Source organism: Tursiops truncatus, chromosome 19 (genome assembly GCF_011762595.2).
Source record: "Tursiops truncatus isolate mTurTru1 chromosome 19, mTurTru1.mat.Y, whole genome shotgun sequence".
Lineage (NCBI taxonomy): Eukaryota > Metazoa > Chordata > Mammalia > Artiodactyla > Delphinidae > Tursiops > Tursiops truncatus.
In genome coordinates, this window is record NC_047052.1 from 18,554,753 (window position 1) to 18,574,458 (window position 19,706).

Genomic DNA, 19,706 nt, shown 5'->3' on the forward strand with positions numbered 1-19,706 from the left:
AGCCTCAGCCTCAGCCTCTCAGCCATGAGGAGAAAGGAAACAATTCAAGGCAACTAGATTTCTCCATCTGCTGGGATGGCAGGGGGATCCTGGGAGCCCAGCAGGGATTAGGACTCTTCTCAGGGGTGCTTCTCATGTCTGCATGACCTCTCTAAGCCACACAGGGGCTCCTGGCAGTACCCTGTGCCAGCCTCGTTTTAGTACATTCTTTCCTCAGCACAAAGCCTGCTCTGCTACATGCACCCACGGCTGCCTCATCTCAGCCACACACCAAACAGCCGTCTGTCTCAGGGCCTCAGCCCGCACAAATTGTCTTCACCTGGCTGAATCCTCAGGTTCTCAGGTTAAAGGACACTTGCTCACACTCCCTCTCTTAGCCACCAGTGCTAAGCAACTATTCGAATAATTTCAAGTTTATTGTTCCCATTAGACCATGCTTAGCTATTCACCAGTGCCTGGTGCCGGGCATACAGGAGGCACTCAGAAGACAGGGGCTCAGAGAGTAAACAACCCATGCATGGCACCTGATGGGTGCCCTCTCCTGCAGCTGCTTCCAGCATGTGGGGCTCAGATGCCCGGGCCCTTGACTTACTCTGCTGAAGGAGGGCAGATGCAGCACTTCTCCGAGTCCCTGCATCTCTTGGGAGCACTCTGGCACGGGCTCTGACACTCTCCAAAGGGTGGGTGGCTAGGACTTCTGCTGAGCCTGCTCCTGGGATGCCAGGTGTCCTATCACCCTCCTTCCTGTCTGGTGAGAGGTCTAACTGTTCTACCCCGTGGTGCCCTTCACCTTGAGGAGCCCCTGAACACACTCTCCAAGGGGCTCCGGAAAGTCTGAGAGCCCACATTTGGGGTAGCTGCATGCCCACTCAGCAGACACACTAACACAGTTATCGCTACCCCCAGTCAGGCTTCCTTGACCCCCAACTCTTCCCCCATGCCTTTCCCCACTGATGTCGATGTACCGGGAGGCAGTGGGTGGGGTGGGGTAGGAAACAAGGAAAAGACTCATCTGGAGTCCTGAAGAAGGGGTGGAGCTACTTGTAGTTGTTATCCTTACCTGCCCTTTGGAAGGCAAATCTCAACTTTTACTGAGCTGAACTGGAAGAAAGTCACAGAAAGCCCAGATTTCTAAACAGCCACCTAACAGGGTCCTCCTCACCAATGGGCCAGCTCCCAGTGATTCCTGGTAAGCGACTGGCCTCCAGGAGGAGGGCAGTTCGGGCCCATAAATCCCGTGCTGTCTGAGAGCAGTGAGGGAGAGCAAGGAGCAACAGCCCTCCCACGCAGGCAGCCTGGTCCACATTTCCCTGCAGGCCTGTGTAACTCAGGGCTCTGATACTGAGGCTGACATGCAGGGTGACTGGACTAGACAGTTGCCACAGTAGCTGTGGGCTCTCAGTTCAAGAAAGCCCCATGGCTTGCTGCTGCCACCTGAACACAAAGAGCCATTGTGAGGGGCCAGCCAATCTAGACCACAGACACACTGTGGCCCCTGTCACTCATTTGAGAAATGGAGAGACGCAGGCATAATGGGGCCACTGATGGACAAAGCAAACCTAGAGCTGGAACAGGTCATGGGAATACCTGTGCTTGTGCTGCACTGCGGCTTTTATGGTCTCCAAGAAAAGGAGAAATCACTGGGGAACACACTGCAGCTCAGCCTAGCCTGTTGGTGGGACAGCTCCAAGACAGAGCTGCCAGCCCAGGCCAGCCAAACAGGGCTGGGACATGGATTCTGCCCCTGGCCCTTGGTCCAGTCAAGCCAGAAGAGAGGCAACTCCTCTGCAAAGGACAGAATAAAAAGTGGCAAACCTGGACTCACAAGTCAGGAACCTGAACACGGATGGATCGGAGGCATCCCCACTTCATAACCATACCCAGCCAAACAAACCAAGGCCCCCTGCAGCTCCAAACCAGTCCAGTGCAGTCTCAGATGGGCCTCCCACTAGACACGCGCTGTGGGCTTAAGCATCTCCACCTCCAGAGTGACACAGGCTCACACCAGCTGTCAACCCCTGCTGCTTGTTGCCATGATCGCCAAAGTGAGCCGGATTGATCTGCCCCTCCTCCTCCCCCAGGCGCTCGCCTCTCCAATTACCTGGTACAGGCAGCAGTGTGAGGAATGCTGATGGGCTCATTAGTCTGAGGGCCTGCCCACCCTCTTTGGCAGGCCCCAGCTCTCCCCATCTTTGAAGAACTGTGCGCAGGCGGGTCCCCTAAGACAATGTGACTCGAGCTGTCCTGACATGAGAACCGGGCTGTGCAATGGCACCCAGCCTAACCCTCACACACTGAGGGACCTGCAGCGGGAAGTCAAACAGGACAAACACGGGAAGGTGGTCCTCGAGCCAGCCCACTGACAGCGGGGCAGGGGCTTATGTTGACCTCCAGAATAGTGGCCCCTTGGAGGTCTCCAACAGGGCTCACAAAGGAGAAGCAAGGCCTTCCACACTCACCCATGGCCACACTTCTGGCCAAGTCCAATTCAGCACCTCCTGAAAAAGCAATCGGGACCTCCCTGGTGGCACAGTGGTTTACATTCCGTGCTCCCAATGCAAGGGGCCCGGGTTCGACCCCTGGTCAGGAAACTAGATCCCACATGCATGCCGCAACTAACAGTTCACATGCCACAACTAAGGAGCCCACATGCCGCAACTAAGGAGCCAGCAAGCCACAACTAAGAAGCCGGCAAGATGCAACTAAAGAGTCCTCAAGCAGCAACTAAGGCACCCTCGAGCTGCAACTAAGGAGCCCGCCTGCTGCAACTAAGGAGCCCACGAGCCGCAAATAAGGAGCCCACCTGCCGCAACTAAGACCCAGCACAACCAAATAAAAAAGAAAAAGAAAGCGATCAACACATGCAGACCAACCCACCTGCTTCCCCAACATGCTCAGGCTTCTGGAGCCACATGAGTATGTCTGGCAGCCTCTGACTGACTGGCCAGGTAACATTCTGTTCCTCATATGCAGCCAAGTGAGGAAAAGAAAAATGGGAAATTCCCTGGCAGTCCAGTGGTTAGGATTCCACTCTTCCACTGCAGGGGGCACGGGTTTGACCCCTGGTCGGGGAACTAAGATCCCACATGCCGCACAGTGGAGCCAAAAGAAAGAAAAAGAAAAATGGGCATGAGGAAAAAGGAAAATGATAAACTGTCATGCTCTTCAGTTTCCACAGCTCTAACTGCCAGCTGTGGGTAAAGGAGAGATATACTTTTGCCTCAGTATACTTGGGGCCAGATCAGGGACACATGTAAGCCTCAGGTGGGTGGCAGAAGGGACAGGCCCCAGGTACCACCTGGCCAGTCTCCTAGAGGCTTCCACCCATTTCTGGGCTGGCAAAGAGCATGGGGCATGAAAGGGAATATCAAAATGTCAGTCGGCCTTGCCTCCAGACACTCAGGCCTCCGTGAGACCTGAGTGTGCAGAGGACAGCTGCAATACTCAGGGTGACAGCCCGCACCCTCCTGTCCAGAAGTCAGTCTTTCATGAGCTGTGTGGGTGAGGGGTCCTGCCCCAAGAGGAGGACAAGAAGAGGCTGTAGGAGGAAGGGTATCACCTCCACCCTGTTTCTGACCATCGAGCTGGCCGCCCTTCTGCCTACCCTGTAACCCCCAGAGTCCTTGCAGTTCAGATACCTACTCCTGATGCTGTAACAGCAGAGAAACCAATAGGGTAGAAGAAGGATCTCCCCCATGAGTACTTCCTAACCAACTTCACCCTCCTCATCGCTCTGCTTCTGTGAGACCAGTCACTCCTGTGACACTCAGCAGCTGAATCCAACTCTCCCTTCAGAGGGAGGCACCAGACCAGAAAGGGTTTGCCACTCCAGCTCAGAGGACACACTTCCTCCCGTCCCAGTCTCATTCACTTGCTCTAGCTCTAATGTCACAAGGGCCTGGCAAGAATGTTACCCAAGCTACTTCCATGGTCCTGCCTTGAGCCCCAGGGCTAAGGGAACAAGGGCTGGAACCAGCTCTCGAGGCCTAGGCTGCAGAGGGAGGAGGAAGCTGCTTCCTTCCAGTAGCAAACCCAGCTCACGGGGCATACCCTAGACTCCCTCTGGTAAGCAGGTCTGACGGCTCTCAAGTAAGGGGAGAAAAAGGCCTAGCGTCTCTTTGGGCTGGAAGCCCAGTGACCTGTGTTCTAGGTCTACCGTCTTGGCTGACCGTAGAGAAATCACAGCCTCCTCACTTTTAATATGAAGGAGCTGAATGCAATGAATTCTAAGTCTCTTCCAGTTTATAAAGTCCTGGGTTGTAAGAAGATGGCTCCCCATCTTTTTTTCCCACTTGGCTGCATGTGAGGAAGAGAAGCAGAGCATCTAACGTTTAAGCTGACTTGACGTCTTGACCTTTATGGGTTCTCTTCCAGCCCATGATGACACTGGGGAAGGTTCCCTGGCAGAGAAGGAAGCCCAGGCAAAGGGATGCTAGGGGAAGAAGGGGGAGAAAGAAGCCTGGGCTTTGCTCCCATGACTCAGTTCTTCCCTCAACTTTGTCTCAACATGTGTCTTCAGATCCAGCATTCCCATGTTCAAAGTCCTCCTTCCTGTACTGACATGGGCCTGAATGAGAGCAGAGAGAAGGGCACAGAGGATATTCTGGGAAATGGAGCTTCAGGTTTACTCAGGAGAGCAGAACCATTAGTGTGAAAAGAACAGCACACTCTGATGTTAACCATGAGGAAAAGTGTTTTGAAAAAATCAGCACAATTAGACACTGTGGGGCTGTAGAGCCAGCATCTCCTCCTCTGGTCAAGACACTCACCATCCTGGTGTCTGGACTTCCAGAACAGACAGTATCCAACACGCTGAGACCACGCTGTGGGTGGGGGGACCTGAGCAGCAGAAAAGAGAAAGATGTTGAGGGAGAGAGGCTGACAGGAGAAAAAGGAGGAAGATAATAGAGGTTTAAACAGAGGCAGAGGAGCTTCCCTGGTGGCGCAGTGGTTAAGAATTCGCCTGCCAATGCAGGGGACACGGGTTCGAGCCCTGGTCCGGGAAGATCCCACATGCTGCGGAGCAACTAAGCCTGTGCACCACAACTACTGAGCCTGCGGTCTAGAGCCCACGAGCCACAACTACTGAGCCCACGTGCTGCAACTACTGAGCCTGCGCACTAGAGCCCGCATGCCACAACTACTGAAGACTGCATGCCTCAAGGCCATGCTCCGCAACAAGAGAAGCCGCCGAAATGAGAAGCCCACGCACTGCAATGCAGAGTAGCCCCTAAAAAAAAAAAAAAAAAAAAGAGTAGCCCCTGCTCGACACAACTAAAGAAAGACCGCGCACAGCAACGAAGACCCAACGCAGCCAAATATAAATAAATAAATAAATTTATATATATAAAAAAAAGAGGCAGAGAATCTCAAAGATAAAAATAAAATGAGAAAAGGCGTGACAACTTAAAGGATGGTAAAGCTGTGTTCTAAAACTTGAGATGGGGACTACCCTGGCAGTCCAGTGGTTAAGACTCTGTGCTTCCAATGCAGGGGGTGTGGGTTCAATCCCTGGTCTAAGATCCCACATGCTGTGCGGTGCGGCCAAGAAAATATTTTAAATTATTAGAGAAATGCAAATCAAAACTACAAGGAGGTATCACCTCACACCAGTCAGAATGGGCATCATCAGAAAATCTACAAACAACAAATGCTGGAGAGGGTGTGGAGAAAAGGGAACCCTCTTGCACTGTTAGTGGGAATGTAAATTGATACAGCCACTATGGAGAACAGTATGGAGGTTCCTTAAAAAACTACAAATAGAACTACCATATGACCCAGCAATCCCACTACTGGGCATATACCCTGAGAAAACCATAATTCAAAAAGACACATGCACCCCAATGTTCACTGCAGCACTATTTACAATAGCCAGGACATGGAAGCAACCTAAGTGTCCACTGACAGATGAATGGATAAAGAAGATGTTGCACATATATACAATGGAATATTACTCAGCCATAAAAAGATACGAAATTGAGTTATTTGTAATGAGGTGGATGGACCTAGAGTCTGTCATACAGAGTGAAGTTAAGTCAAAAAGAGAAAAACAAATACCTTATGCTAACACATATATATGGAATGTAAAAAAAAATTGTTCTGATGAACCCAGGGGCAGGACAGAAATAAAGACACAGACGTAGAGAATGGACTTGAGGACACGGAGCGGGAAAGGGTAAGGTGGGACGAAGTGAGAGAGTAGCATTGACATATATACACTATCAAATGTAAAACAGGTAGCTAGTGGGAAGCAGCTGCATGGCACAGGGAGATCAGCTCTGTGCTTTGCAGCTACCTAGAGGGATGGGATAAGGAGGGTGGGAGGGAGACGCAAGAGGGAGGGGATATGGGGATATATGTATATGTACAGCTGATTCAGTTTGTTATAAAGCAGAAACTAACACACCATTGTAAAGCAATTATACACCAATAAAGATGCTTAAAAAAAAAAAAGATTACTCTACCCGGCAAGGATCTCATTCAGATTTGATGGAGAAATCAAAAGCTCTACAGACAAGCAAAAGCTAAGAGAATTCAGCACCACAAAACCAGCTCTACAACAAATGCTAAAGGAACTTCTCTAAGTGGGAAACACAAGAGGAGAAAAGACCTACAAAAACAAACCCATAACAATTAAGAAAATGGTAATAGGAACATACATATCAATAATTACCTTAAACATGAATGGATTAAATGCTCCAACTAAAAGACACAGGCTTGCTGAATGGATACAAAAACAAGACCCATCTATACGCTGTCTGCAAGAGACCCACTTCAGACCTAGGGACACATACAGACTGAAAGTGAGGGGATGGAAAAAGATATTCCATGCAAATGGAAATCAAAAGAAAGCTGGAGTAGCAATACTCATATCAGATAAAACAGACTTTAAAATAAAGAATGTTACAAGAGACAAGGAAGGACACTATATAATGATCAAGGGACCAATCCAAGAAGAGGATATAACAATTATAAACATATGTGTACCCAACACAGGAGCACCTCAATACATAAGGCAACTGCTAACAGCTCTAAAAGAGGACATCGACAGTAATACAATAATAGTGGGGGACTTTAACACCTCATTTACACCAATGGACAGATCATCCAGACAGAAAATTAATAAGGAAACACAAACTTTAAATGACACAACAGACCAGATAGATTTAATTGATATTTATAGGACATTCCATCCAAAAACAGCAGATTACACTTTCTTCTCAAGTGCACACGGAACAAGCTCCAGGAGAGATCACATCTTGGGTCACAAATCAAGCCTTGGTAAATTTAAGAAAATGGAAATCATATCAAGCATCTTTTCTGACCAAAACACTAGGAGATTAGAAATCAATTACAGGGAAAAAAACGTAAAAAGCACAAACACATGGAGGGTAAACAATACGTTACTAAATAACCAAGAGATCACTGAAGAAATCAAAGAGGAAATCAAAAAATACCTAGAGACAAATGACAATGAGAACACGACGATCCAAAACCTATGGGATGCAGCAAAAGCAGTTCTAAGAGGGAAGTTTATAGCAATACAAGCCTACCTCAAGAAACAAGAAAAATCTCAAATAAACAATCTAAACTTACACCTAAAGGAACTAGAGAAAAAAGAACAAACAAAATCCAAAGTTAGTAGAAGGAAAGAAATCATAAAGATCAGAGCAGAAATAAATGAAATAGAAACAAAGAAAACAAGAGCAAAGATCAATAAAACGAAAAGCTGGTTCTTTGAAAAGATAAACAAAATTGATAAACCTTTAGCCAGATTCATCAAGAAAAAGAGGGAGAGGACTCAAATCAATAAAATTAGAAATGAAAAAGGAGAAGTTACAATGGACACTGCAGAAATACAAAGCATCCTAAGAGACTACTAGAAGCAACTCTATGCCAAGAAAATGGATAACCTGGAAGAAATGGACAAATTCTTAGAAAGGTATAACCTTCCAAGACTGAACCAGGAAGAAATAGAAAATATGAACAGACCAATCACAAGCAGTGAAATTGAAACTGTGATTAAAAATCTTCCAACAAACAAAAGTCTAGGATCAGATTGCTTCACAGGTGAATTCTATCAAACATTTAGAGAAGAGCTAACACCCATCCTTCTCAAACTCTTCCAAAAAATTGCAGAGGAAGGAACACTCCCAAACTTATTCTATGAGGCCACCATCACCCTGATACCAAAACCAGACAAAGATACTACATAAGAAGAAAATTACAGACCAGTATCACTGACGAATATAGATGCAAAAATCCTCAACAGAATACTAGCAAACAGAATCCAACAACACATTAAAAGGATCAAACACCATGATCAAGTGGGATTTATCCCAGGGATGCAAGGATTCTTCAATATATGCAAATCAACCAATGTGATACACCATATTAACAAACTGAAGGATAAAAACCATACGATCATCTCAATAGATGCAGAAAAAGCTTTTGAAAAAATTCAACAAATTATGATAAAAACTCTCCAGAAAGTGGGCATAGAGGGCACCTACCTCAACATAATAAAGGCCATATACGACAAACCCACAGCAAACATCATTCTCAATGGTGAAAGACTGAAAGCACTTCCTCTAAGATCCGGAACAAGACAAGGATGTCCACTCTCGCCACTATTATTCAACATAGTTTTGGAAATCCTAGCCTCAGCAACCAGAGAAGAAAAAGAAATAAAAGAAATACAAATTGGAAAAGAAGTAAAACTGTCACTGTTTGCAGATAACATGATACTATACATAGAGAATCCTAAAGATGCCACCAGAAAACTACTAGAGCTAATCAATGAATTTGGTAAAGTTGCAGGATACAAAATTAATGCACAGAAATCTCTTGCATTCCTATACACTAAGAACAAAAGATCAGAAAGAGAAATTAAGGAAACACTCCCATTCACCACTGCAACAAAAAGAATAAAATACCTAGTAATAAACCTACCTAAGGAGGTAAAAGACCTATACTCAGAAAACTATAAGACACTGATGAAAGAAATCAAAGATGACACAAACAGATAGAGAGATATACTATGTTCTTGGATTGGAAGAATCAATATTGTGAAGATGACTATACTGCCCTGCTGCCGCGGAGCCAGGCGGAGGCGGAGGCGCAGGCACGGGTGCACTCTAGATTCGGCTCCACCCGTAACCCACCGCCATGGCCGTAACCCACCGCCATGGCCGAGGAAGGAATTGCTGCTGAGGGTGTAATGGACATTAATACTGCTCTGCAAGAGGTGCTTAAGACCGCCCTCATCTACGATGGCCTAGCACGTGGAATTCGCGAAGCTGCCAAAGCCTTAGACAAGCGCCAAGCCCATCTCTGTGTGCTTGCGTCCAACCGTGATGAGCCTATGTATGTCAAGTTGGTGGAGGCCCTTTGTGCTGAGCACCAAATCAACCTGATTAAGGTTGATGACAACAAGAAACTAGGGGAATGGGTAGGCCTCTGTAAAACTGACAGAGAGGGAAAACCCCGTAAAGTGGTTGGCTGCAGCTGTGTGGTGGTTAAGGACTATGGCAAAGAGTCTCAGGCCAAGGATATCATCGAGGAGTACTTCAAATGCAAGAAATGATCAAATAAAAAAACTGGGCTCTTGTTCCTCAAAAAAAAAAAAAAAAAAAAAGACTACACTACCCAAAGCAATCTACAGATTCAATGCAATCCCTATCAAATTACCAGTGGCATTTTTTACAGAACTAGAACAAAATATCTTAAAATTTGTATGGAGACACAAAAGGCCCCAAATAGCCAAAGGAGTCTTGAGGGAAAAAAACGGAGCTGGAGGAATCAGACTCCCTGACTTCAGACTATACTACAAAGCTACAGTAAAGAAGACAATATGGTACTGGCACAAAAACAGAAATACAGATCAATGGAACAGGATTGAAAGCCCAGAGATAAACCCACGCACCTATGGTCAACTAATCTATGACAAAGGAGGCAAGGATATACAATGGAGAAAAGACAGTCTTTTACAATAAGTGGTGCTGGGAGAACTGGACAGCTACATGTAAAAGAATGAAATTAGGACACTCCCTAACACCATACACAAAATAAACTCAAAATGGATTAGACACCTAAATGTAAGACCAGACACTATAAAACTCTTAGAGGAAAACATAGGAAGAAAACTCTTTGACATAAATCACAGCAAGATCTTTTTTGATCCACCTCCCACAGTAATGGAAATAAAAACAAAAATAAACAAATGGAACCTAATGAAACTTAAAAGCTTTTGCAAAGCAAAGGAAAGTACAATCAAGATGAAAAGACAGGGTTTCCTTGGTGGCGCAGCGGTTAAGAATCCGCCTGCCAATGCAGGGGACACGGGTTCGAGCTCTGGTCCGGGAAGATCCACATGCCACGGAGCAACTAAGCCCGTGTGCCACAACTACTGAGCCTGCGCTCTAGAGCCTGCGTGCCACAACAACTGAAGCCCACATGCCTAGAGTCCATGCTCCGCAACAAGAGAAGCCACCGCAGTGAGAAGCCCCCGCTCACCGCAGTTAGAGAAAGCCCGCGTGCAGCAATGAAGACCCAACACAGCCAAAAATAAATTAAATAATTTTTTTTTAAAGTTGAGAAAAGACAAAAAGACAACACTCAGAATGGCAGAAAATATTTGCAAATGAGAAACAGACAAAGGATTAAACTCCAAAATATATAAATAGCTCATGCAGCTCAATATTTAAAAAACAAACAACCCAATCAAAAAATGGGCAGAAGACCTAAATAGACATTTCTCCAAAGAAGACATACAGATGGCCAAGAAGCACATGAAAAGCTGCTCAACATCACTAATTATTAGAGAAATGCAAATCAAAACTACAATGAGGTATCACCTCACACCAGTCAGAATGGGCATCATCAGAAAATCTACAAACAACAAATGCTGGAGAGGGTGTAGAGAAATCAGAACCCTCTTGCACTGTTGGTAGGAATGTAAATTGATACAGCCACTATGGAGAACAGTATGGAGGTTCCTTAAAAAACTAAAAATAGAATTACCATATGACCCAGCAATCCCACTACTGGGCATATACCCTGTCTTCAAAAAGACACATGCACCCCAATGTTCACTACAGCACTATTACAATAGCCAGGCCATGGAAGCAACCTAAATGCCCATCGACAGACAAATGGATAAAGAAGATGTGGTACATAGATACAATGGAATATTCAGCCATAAAAGGAACGAAATTGGGTTATTTGTAGAGACGCAGATGGATCTACAGACTGTCACACAGAGTGAAGCAAGCCAGAAAGAGAAAAACAAATATCGTATATTAACGCATATATGTGGAAGCTAGAAAAATGGTACAGATGAACCGGTTTGCAGGGCAGAAACAGAGACAGAGATGTAGAGAACAAATGTACGTACATCAACGGGGGAAAGTGGCGGGGGGAATTGGGAGATTGGAATTGACATATATACACTAATATGTATAAAACAGATAACTAATAAGAACCTATGGTATAAAAAATAAATAAAATTAAATTTAAAAAAAACCCAAGAACAAAAAAACAATGTCCTGGAACAGCCCTAGATGGTTCTGGATTTCAGAGCTAGCTACATAATGGTCTCTTCTATCTCCACTCAAGGGTTCTGCTGAAGTGAGGTGATTTCCAGGGCCTAACCTGGCTTTTTTTTTTTTTTTTTAACTTCTTCCCATTCTAATTTCTGAGGCAGTTTGGATCCCTGGTGGCTGTCAGCATGTCACCCCTACTGTGGCCTCTGTCCCCAGAAGCTTGTGTCCCTGGAACCCTGGGTACAAAGGACTCGGCTCAGGGCAGGCACTAGGTCTACATGGGTTGGCAGGATGAGTGAAGAGACGAAGGTGACTCAGTCTCCTGCTCCAGGCTGGCCGGGCCATGCTGCAGCAAAGCTCAGGTCTGGGCACCACACTCGCACTGGGAGACAGAGAAACCTACGAGGAAGGAGAGTCTGGAGAGGCACAGCCGGGGGGTGTGGTTGGATCAGGTCACCTTTAACCACCTCAGTGGGGGCAGGCAGGGGATGAGCGTGGGAGGTCATAAGCAGATTTAAAGAGGTCAGAATGTGGGAGAAACAAGAGCCCCAGCAGGTCCCAGAGGAACTTAAGGGCCTAGAAGCAACAGGGCCTGTGAAAGGGCAGAGCTATTGAGGCAGACAATGGGAAGAGCAGGAGAGGGAGGGGATGGATAGGGCACCAGAAGCTGCTCTGAACGCAACCCACAATATACCCCTTTGTTGGAGGAGACCTCAGCAGGGCGGTGGGAAACAGCAGTAATGAAAGGACCTTGGGATAACGAGATGCTGTGGGTGGTCGGAGCAAGGTGTTTTGGCAAAAATGCTAAATGCAACAATGTGGGGAGATGGGCAAGTTTCTGCCACCACAGGAGGTGAGTGTGTAACCAGGGCAACAACAGCAGAGGGATGCCGAGAGGATGGGGCTCCAGGGAGCCAAGCAGTAGCCCAGAGGTGGCACATGAGCCCCTATCCACATTGGCCATGGGAACACGAGGCAATTAAAGGCATCCAGCAGAATCCAAGCACGAGCCCAGAAATACACCACCTGCCTCCTTGCATTCCGCTCTGCTGCCCACACACGTCCAGTCACCAGCTCTCCCACGTCCCCCGTGCAGTCCACCCCATGGCTCTGGGGCAAGGTCTTATCCCTGCTCACCTGGCCGCTCCGTCAGAGCATATGAAGCAGGCTGCATGAGCAGCCCCCACAGGCGCAGGTGCCCTTCACGTGGAGAGCACCAGAACACACCACATGCCCTGCACTTCATTTTACTCTCAACATCCCAGGGTAGAATGGCAAGTGTCAGAGTCACTTTTGGAAGTGGCAAACAGCTGGGATGGGAATGTAAATGTCAGCTCTGGCTCTGGGCACTCATCCTACTGCAGGGCTATCAGAACTACCACATGGTGTAACTCACAGTCCCTGAGCAAGTGCCCCTTGGCCCAAGTTGATGGATGGTCAGCCTGCAGCCCAGAGACCTACCCCTGGAAAGCTACCTCCCACCAACACAATCCCCCGGGAAGTGGCAGATCGGTCCTGCAGGTGAGCTTCGTCTCCCACCAGGATTCTGTCCTCCGCCTGGCAGCACTCACTCTCCTGAACAAGGCTCTGTGAGAACCTTTGCCCAAGCCCACCTGTTCCTGGTGCAGTCACCTGGGCTCGCCCACAGCTCAGAGACTGCCCAAGCAGAGGAGGGTGACAATTAAAAGTTGCTAAACGTGGCAGACAGCAAAGCTGCTGATGGCATCACTCTGTCATCATTCCCACAAGAGCCTCTTCATCCATCCTGCCTCTAGGAATAGAACTCTTGACAAAAGCAATAACGTTAGGCCCACAACGTCGCATTTCATGTCAGGTGAATCACAGAATCTCCAAGTTGGCGGGACCATAACAGTCCTCTCGTACGGTCTACAGATGGTGACTCACCTTCTGTGTCACTCCTTTAGAAGCAGCTGCTCCAGGCCTCCCATGACAGGAAGCTCCCTCTTTCAAGGTGACTCTTCTTGTCTTCAAACTGCTCTCACACTCACACAGGCCTTCCTCACATCTGGCCAACATGTATCTCCCGATCACTTCCAACATGACCCTAGCTTGGCCCTCGCCACTCCAGCACCTCCAGTCACTGGATAAAAATTCAGATTTCTCCTCTCAAAATCACCTGTCACAGGCTTTCCTTTCCAGAACTCTCTCCTCTTCCAAGATTCCTACATTTGCTTATATGCAGGTCTGGCCAACAACCCCCTAAGTGCATCTCCAGCAGGCTCCCCACTTCTTCCTGGAGCCCAGCCCCAGAAGAGAACACTCCCAGCCAGCAGGAGCAGCCTAGTCTACCAGACAGTCACTTCTGGGTCCTTGCCCAGGGCCTCACCTGCAACCACTGGTGCTTCCCTCAAGAGAAGCAGGAGAAAGTATTGGGAGCATATGTACTGATACACATGCTGTCCTCAAGAACCTTACAGGCTGGGGAGGGAAAAGATGTCCACAGATGACAGCCTGGGAAAGTGCTGAAACAAAGACTCCAGCAACACGCTAAGGCATATGTGTCAGGGAAAGTAGACTGTAGGCATGGGAAGGCCAAGAACTCTGAAGCCAAGATGGCCTGGATTCAAATCCCAAGCCTGCCACCCTCTGTGAGACCCTGGACAAGCTATTTAACCTCACTAGCCTCAGTTTACTAATCTATAAAATGAGGGGATTATACCCACTGACAAGATTATTGTAGAGATTAGACATGCTGGGTGTAGAACCCTCAGACCTGTGCCTGGTACTCAGTAGGCTACACAATGGCAATGGTTGGCATGATTCTTAATGGAAGCAATCTTTGAATTGGATGATTGAGAGCCAGTCAAATTTCTTAGGTTGACACTGAGAATAGAGGGAAAATCCTGAGCAAAAGCATAGTGTGGAGTGAAAGGAGCAAACATCTCGGGTCCATGGTGTGTAGGGAATGGGGTGGAGCGTGGGGCCAGGGCTGGGGGCTAGAGTGTCTAGAGTGTCAGCATTGTGGGGCAGGTGCTGAAGGAGGCCCCACTTGTGTGCATCCCTCCACTACTGGGTCCCATGTGGGGATGTCAAAGCAGGACTCTACGTACTCTCCGGGGCAGAGGGCAGCTTGGGGTCTTTTCTCAATCTGCCTCGTGAGATGATGCTCCTCCTGCAGGGCTGCAGGAAGGCTCTGCCCCCCAACTCCTTCTCTTTCTAAACTATGGCTCACATGTACTATGTTGAGCCCACTCGCTAGAATCCTTGATCTGACCCAAACATCCCCAGGACACCAGGCTCCCCCATTCCAAACTGGGATTATTCCAACAGCCCCCAGTTAGTTTCCCTCCAGCTAGTCTCCCACAACACTTCCTGTTACATTTCCCCTTCACTGTCAGAGGGCTCCCTCCCACCTAATGCTTGGAATCTCCAAATAATCCCTGGCACTACAGAGCTCCCAGCAACAAACACCAGGCCTGGCCCGGCCTCATCAACCTCTGCTGTTATTCCCAAACAATCTCCTGTTTATTCTGGAGCACAGTGAGCAACATCCCCTTCTCTGAGCTTCCTCCTCCTCAAAGCCCACCTCCTGAAGGAAGTCCTCTATTCAAGTCCACAGAAACTACTGAGCCTGAAAGAGAGCTGCATGGATAGAGCCCCTGGGAAACAAGCACACAAGACAGTGTGGTATACATGAGAAACCACTATAAGGGGGCAGGGTGCCTATTAGAAAGGCACCAAGTGCCATGGTACTTACTGTCAGGTGAGGAATGCACACCTCCAAACCTTGCTGAGTTCAAAGTGGGCAGTCCCTTATTTGCACAAGAAGCTAGACGGAAACACCTCCCTGAGGCTCTCAGACAGGGCCTTGCTTACTCAGAATGCCTTCATAAGGGCAAATGACCATCACACAGTAGAAGACAGATGGTTGGGTGAGGATGGGGGCAGGGCCCAGTCCTAAGAAGGGGGGCCAATCCACCACCTGACCTGCGCCCCATGGCCCATGTTCCAGACTGCCCAGGCCTGTGCTGGCATGTGCCTGTCAACAGGGGTTCGTTCTGTGGCCATTTCCTATTCCTAGTCCTTTCTCCCGGGCAATCTCAAGTTTCATGGGGATGGGGAACAGGCCTTCATGTCTCTCTGCATCATCCCCAGTGCACTTACGGGTAGGCAATTACAAGCAAAAGAGAAAGATGCCTGGTCTCCAGCTCAGAGAGCCTGATCTAATGATAAGGTATCCTTACCCAGGAAATACCCCAGACAAACTCCTCCCAATCCAGAGCTCTCTGCAGATGGTGGTGGAATCTCCTCTCGGGGTCTGCCAAGCTCCTGGTAACAGACAGGTGCCATCAGTGCTGGCCAGGGATTTGAATCTGGGACTGGGAACTGATGTTTTCAGCTTCAGATGAAGGGCAGTGGGGGCCAAAGGTTGGGCAGTGCCCCCATACACACCAGGAGCCCCAGACCCGTGCCACGTGATTCCAGCAGAGCAGGAAGCAGAGTCTCAGGACTCAGTCTGTGGCCACAATAGGAGCAGGAAGCCTGAGTTCATTCCCCACCCTATTTATTTGTCATTCTCTCACCCTCAGATAATCAACAGCCAGTTAGCAAGGCTCTGCAAGCTCCCATTAGATAAACTGCCTGATCAACGACTGCCAGAATCAGGAACTCCTGGGCAAACCTACAGACTTCTGGAAAGAATCCTTCCTTTGTCAGCAACTCTTGGGAAACCTCCCTGCCTCCTGTAGCTAAGCTACACCACACAGAGCTCCAAGGGCAAGCCAGGCAGGGCCCTGGCACAACACTGCCTCTGTGAGGTCCCACATCTTCTGACCTGTGATGAAACCCAGCCCAAAGGGTGAGCAGGGCGGTGTCCGCTGTGACCACTGCATCACAGCCTGGGCTTCCCAGCCAGTTGGCATTTGTTTTGTTGAATCCATTTGGAGCACAGAAGAAAACATGAAAAACTTTAGGGGAGAGCTGGAGAATGTCCCAGTTTCTCCTTCACCTGTGGTCAGCACAGAGCTGGCTGCAAGAAGGTGGCTTCCCTCCCTTCCTCTCACCACCCTGAGGCACGTGATGTGGGGACCCCCTAGGGAAGGCCAGCCCCCATGCTCACAGGAGGGAAATCCTTGACTGACCCCACGACCATGTCCTGAAGCTGACAGGGAAGATGATCGAGCACAGGACCACAAGCACTGCAGGCACTTTGCCTTCATGAGGCTTTGGGGCAACTCCTGTAGGAAATGCTGCTCTGGGCCAATTGGTTGAGACCAGGGAGGGCCCAGTCCAACATTCCTGGGAGGAAAGCTGGGCTGCAGAAGGGAGCTGGTCCCAGAGCTCCCTCCCCTCTCCATGGGTTGTTCAGGAGGCATGGATAGCAGTGCAGGCCTGAGAGGAACACTGTGGGGAGCACTCTGCAGGGGCCACTTGGGGAGGGGCCCTCACTGCCTTGGCAGAAGCCTGTCATCCTGCAAAGCTTACCTCACCTCCCACATAAAGCCATCACACATTCTTCTCTTCACAACCTCCCCAAGAACATTCTATCCAGCTTGCTGTGTTCACCGTTTCCTGTGGTGAGCCTTGTCTCCTACCCCGTCAGCATCCTGTCTGAGGACCAACCAGTTCTTACTCTTTCTGCACCTCCCTTCAGCTCCCAGCAGTGCTGAAACCTAACAGGTCTTTTCAGGCATCAGGACTATCAATGGATCCAAAGACACAAACTGATGCCCTGCTGGTTGAATTAGGGCCAGAAGTAAGCATTTGCTGGGTTAAGCACATGGTACTGCTTAAATATGTGAATTATATTTTAACACTTTAAGATCAGATTTTCTGGCTTCTCTTTAAAAAACTAGAATGTCTGGGTGCATGGAGTCCACCCTGCTCTGTGGCAAAACTGGGCTGAGATGAGAAGCAGCTGTTCCTTTAGACAGGGCACGGTCACTAGCTTGCCCTAGTCCTCTGGACTAGATGCTATGGATGCCCTGTCCTGCTTCCTCTCAGCCCACCTCTGGGCTCGCCTGCAGCTGCAGTGCTCACGTGCGTGCTGACAGCTTCCCATGGCCAGTGCCTGTATCTCTCTGCTTCTTTGCCTGAGGACTTTCTCCACCACTAGTTGGCATTCAGAACAGCCCAGAAGTGCCAGGCGTTAAAAGCCCCTGCAAAGAAATTCTCGACTCATACAAGAGTCAGTGGATTAAAACCCACCCTCTTTCCTGCCCCTCAGTGGTACAATTCTGAGCACATTCCACATGATTATTCACAGGGTCCTCAGTCTGCTCCCAAGTCCTTGTCTCAGGGCTCACTTTTGGGGAAATTCAAGCTAAGATACCCTACTAGTCTCACTTTACCATTTTTACATCATCTGTCTGGCCCCACGAACACGGCCCTGAGAGCACATGCCCCTGATTAAGGGCTGTAGGATAGGAGCCCCCACCCACCCAGGGGCCTCCCAACGTCCCCGAGACAGAAGACTCACCTCCCCCGAGTAACTGTACTTGCCCCTGAGGATCTGCCGGTACAGCCGGGTGCGGTTGTCATCCTCAAAGGGCATGGTGCCACTGAGCAGGATGTAGGCGATGACGCCCAGCGCCCACATGTCGACTGAGTTGGTGTAGGGCTTGCGGACCAGTACCTCAGGGGCAATGTACTCGGGTGTGCCACAGGTGGTCTTCATCAGGCAGTCGTCACCCTTCTTGCGGGCACTGGCCAGGCCAAAGTCGGTGATGATGATCTTGGAGTCAGTGCCTGGGTGGTAGTAGAGCAGATTCTCAGGCTTGAGGTCTCGATGTGTGATGCCCAGTGCATGCAGATACCGGACGCCATCCAGTACCATCTGCAGCACTCGAGTGGCGTCACGCTCAGTGAAAGAACCCTTGGCGATGATGCGGTCAAAGAGCTCTCCACCAGTGGCCAGCTCCATCACCATGTACACGCGCTCCTGTGTCTCAAACACCTCCACCAGCTGGATGATGTTGGCGTGGCGCACCCGGCGCAGCACACGCAGCTCCGACTCACACACCTCCCGCCCCTCCCGGTACTTGGTCTCAATCATCTTAATGGCATATGGCTGCCGGGTTGCCCGGTGCTCCACACGCACCACTCGGCTGAAGCTGCCTCGGCCAATCAGGGCTTTGATGTCGTACTTGGCTGTCACACGTGGGTCGAACTTGGCCCTGTACTTAGCCACCCTGGCCCTGCGTGGTGGCTCTGAGGGAGGCTCTGTGTGGCCAGTAGTGGGGGCACCAGGGCAGGGGTTTGCACCCTGACTGGCTTCTGGGAACCCAGCTTTCAGAGGGCCAACACTGTCCACCTCTGTAATGAAGTGCTTGTACACATCGCTCTTAGTGCCACTGAAGGGCTCCACCTTCTTGACCAGATCCAGCTGGACATCCTTGGGCGGCTCGGGAAGGACCTTGCTTGTCCCACAGCCCATCACGGACACGGGGGCATCCTCTCTAGCGAGGCTGGCAGAACCTGCTCTGCAGGCAGTGCCCCGTCTACACCTACACAGACAGAAGAAAGGAACTCAGCATAGCCAGGGACACTTCTGGAGGGATCCCAGCCATCCTCCTTACCCCCTCCCCCCTGGCCCTGGATAAACCCAGACTGAAGACCTGACTCTGGTATGGTTCCCTGGAAGGGAGAATGGCTTTGGCCCCTGAGTGCTTAGAGCCCAGATGCCATGAAGGATCCACATGAAAGACTGGGTCTGAGTTCCGTGGTCTTGATGTACATCTCCAGGGGTATAATTTTCATGCTGCTCTTCAACTCTGAGGAGGGGCAGGAACATGCACCAGGCTCAGCTGTCACTGCCTCCACCCTCCTCCCTACTCTCTCCCTGGGTCCCTTATCATAGTTGAAGTCCTATGTTTTTTAAAGGTTAAAATTATTCCTCTTATTACTCTGACTCATCTTTTCTGAAACGGGGGCGTGGAGTGTTGGAGGCCTGTTCTCCAACACTATCACCCACCAGGGTGTAGAAAGCCACTTCCCCAAGGCCTCCTCCCTCATGGATACCTTCCTAGCCCTCTAGGCCTCCTGCAGGGGTTGATCCCCCACTGCAACAACCCACCACCACCCACTGCTCTGGGTGCTGCCCTAACCTCACTCTTCCCTGGATGGCTCGCACTACTTTTCTAATGCACCATCTTCACCCTGGCAGTTTAACACCCTGTTCCATGGTCTCTCACTTCCCCAGTT

General features: G+C 49.3%; 2 protein-coding genes across 4 annotated transcripts in view; one reads left to right on the forward strand and one right to left on the reverse strand.

Moving 5' to 3' along the window:
• PSKH1 (protein serine kinase H1) overlaps nt 1-19,706 on the reverse strand; it is a 34,997-nt gene that overhangs the window by 2,826 nt on the left and 12,465 nt on the right. Inside the window, exons 2-3 of one of the 3 annotated variants that reach the window (XM_033845313.2) lie at nt 17,983-19,009; nt 4,770-4,839 (exon numbers count right to left, since the gene is read on the reverse strand). In XM_033845313.2, the coding sequence (XP_033701204.1) occupies nt 4,770-4,839; nt 17,983-18,939 (1,027 nt within the window). In that variant the 5' untranslated portion in view covers nt 18,940-19,009. Of the gene's footprint in view, nt 1-4,769; nt 4,840-9,630; nt 15,834-17,982; nt 19,010-19,706 lie in introns of those variants that run through there. The other 2 variants (XM_019935650.3, XM_033845312.2) reach the window with 2 other exon arrangements.
• Nucleotides 9,188-9,610, forward strand: LOC117309121 (small ribosomal subunit protein eS12-like). The gene has a single exon (XM_033845316.2). The coding sequence runs from the start codon at nt 9,188-9,190 to the stop codon at nt 9,584-9,586; it is 399 nt and encodes a 132-aa protein (XP_033701207.1). The 3' UTR covers nt 9,587-9,610.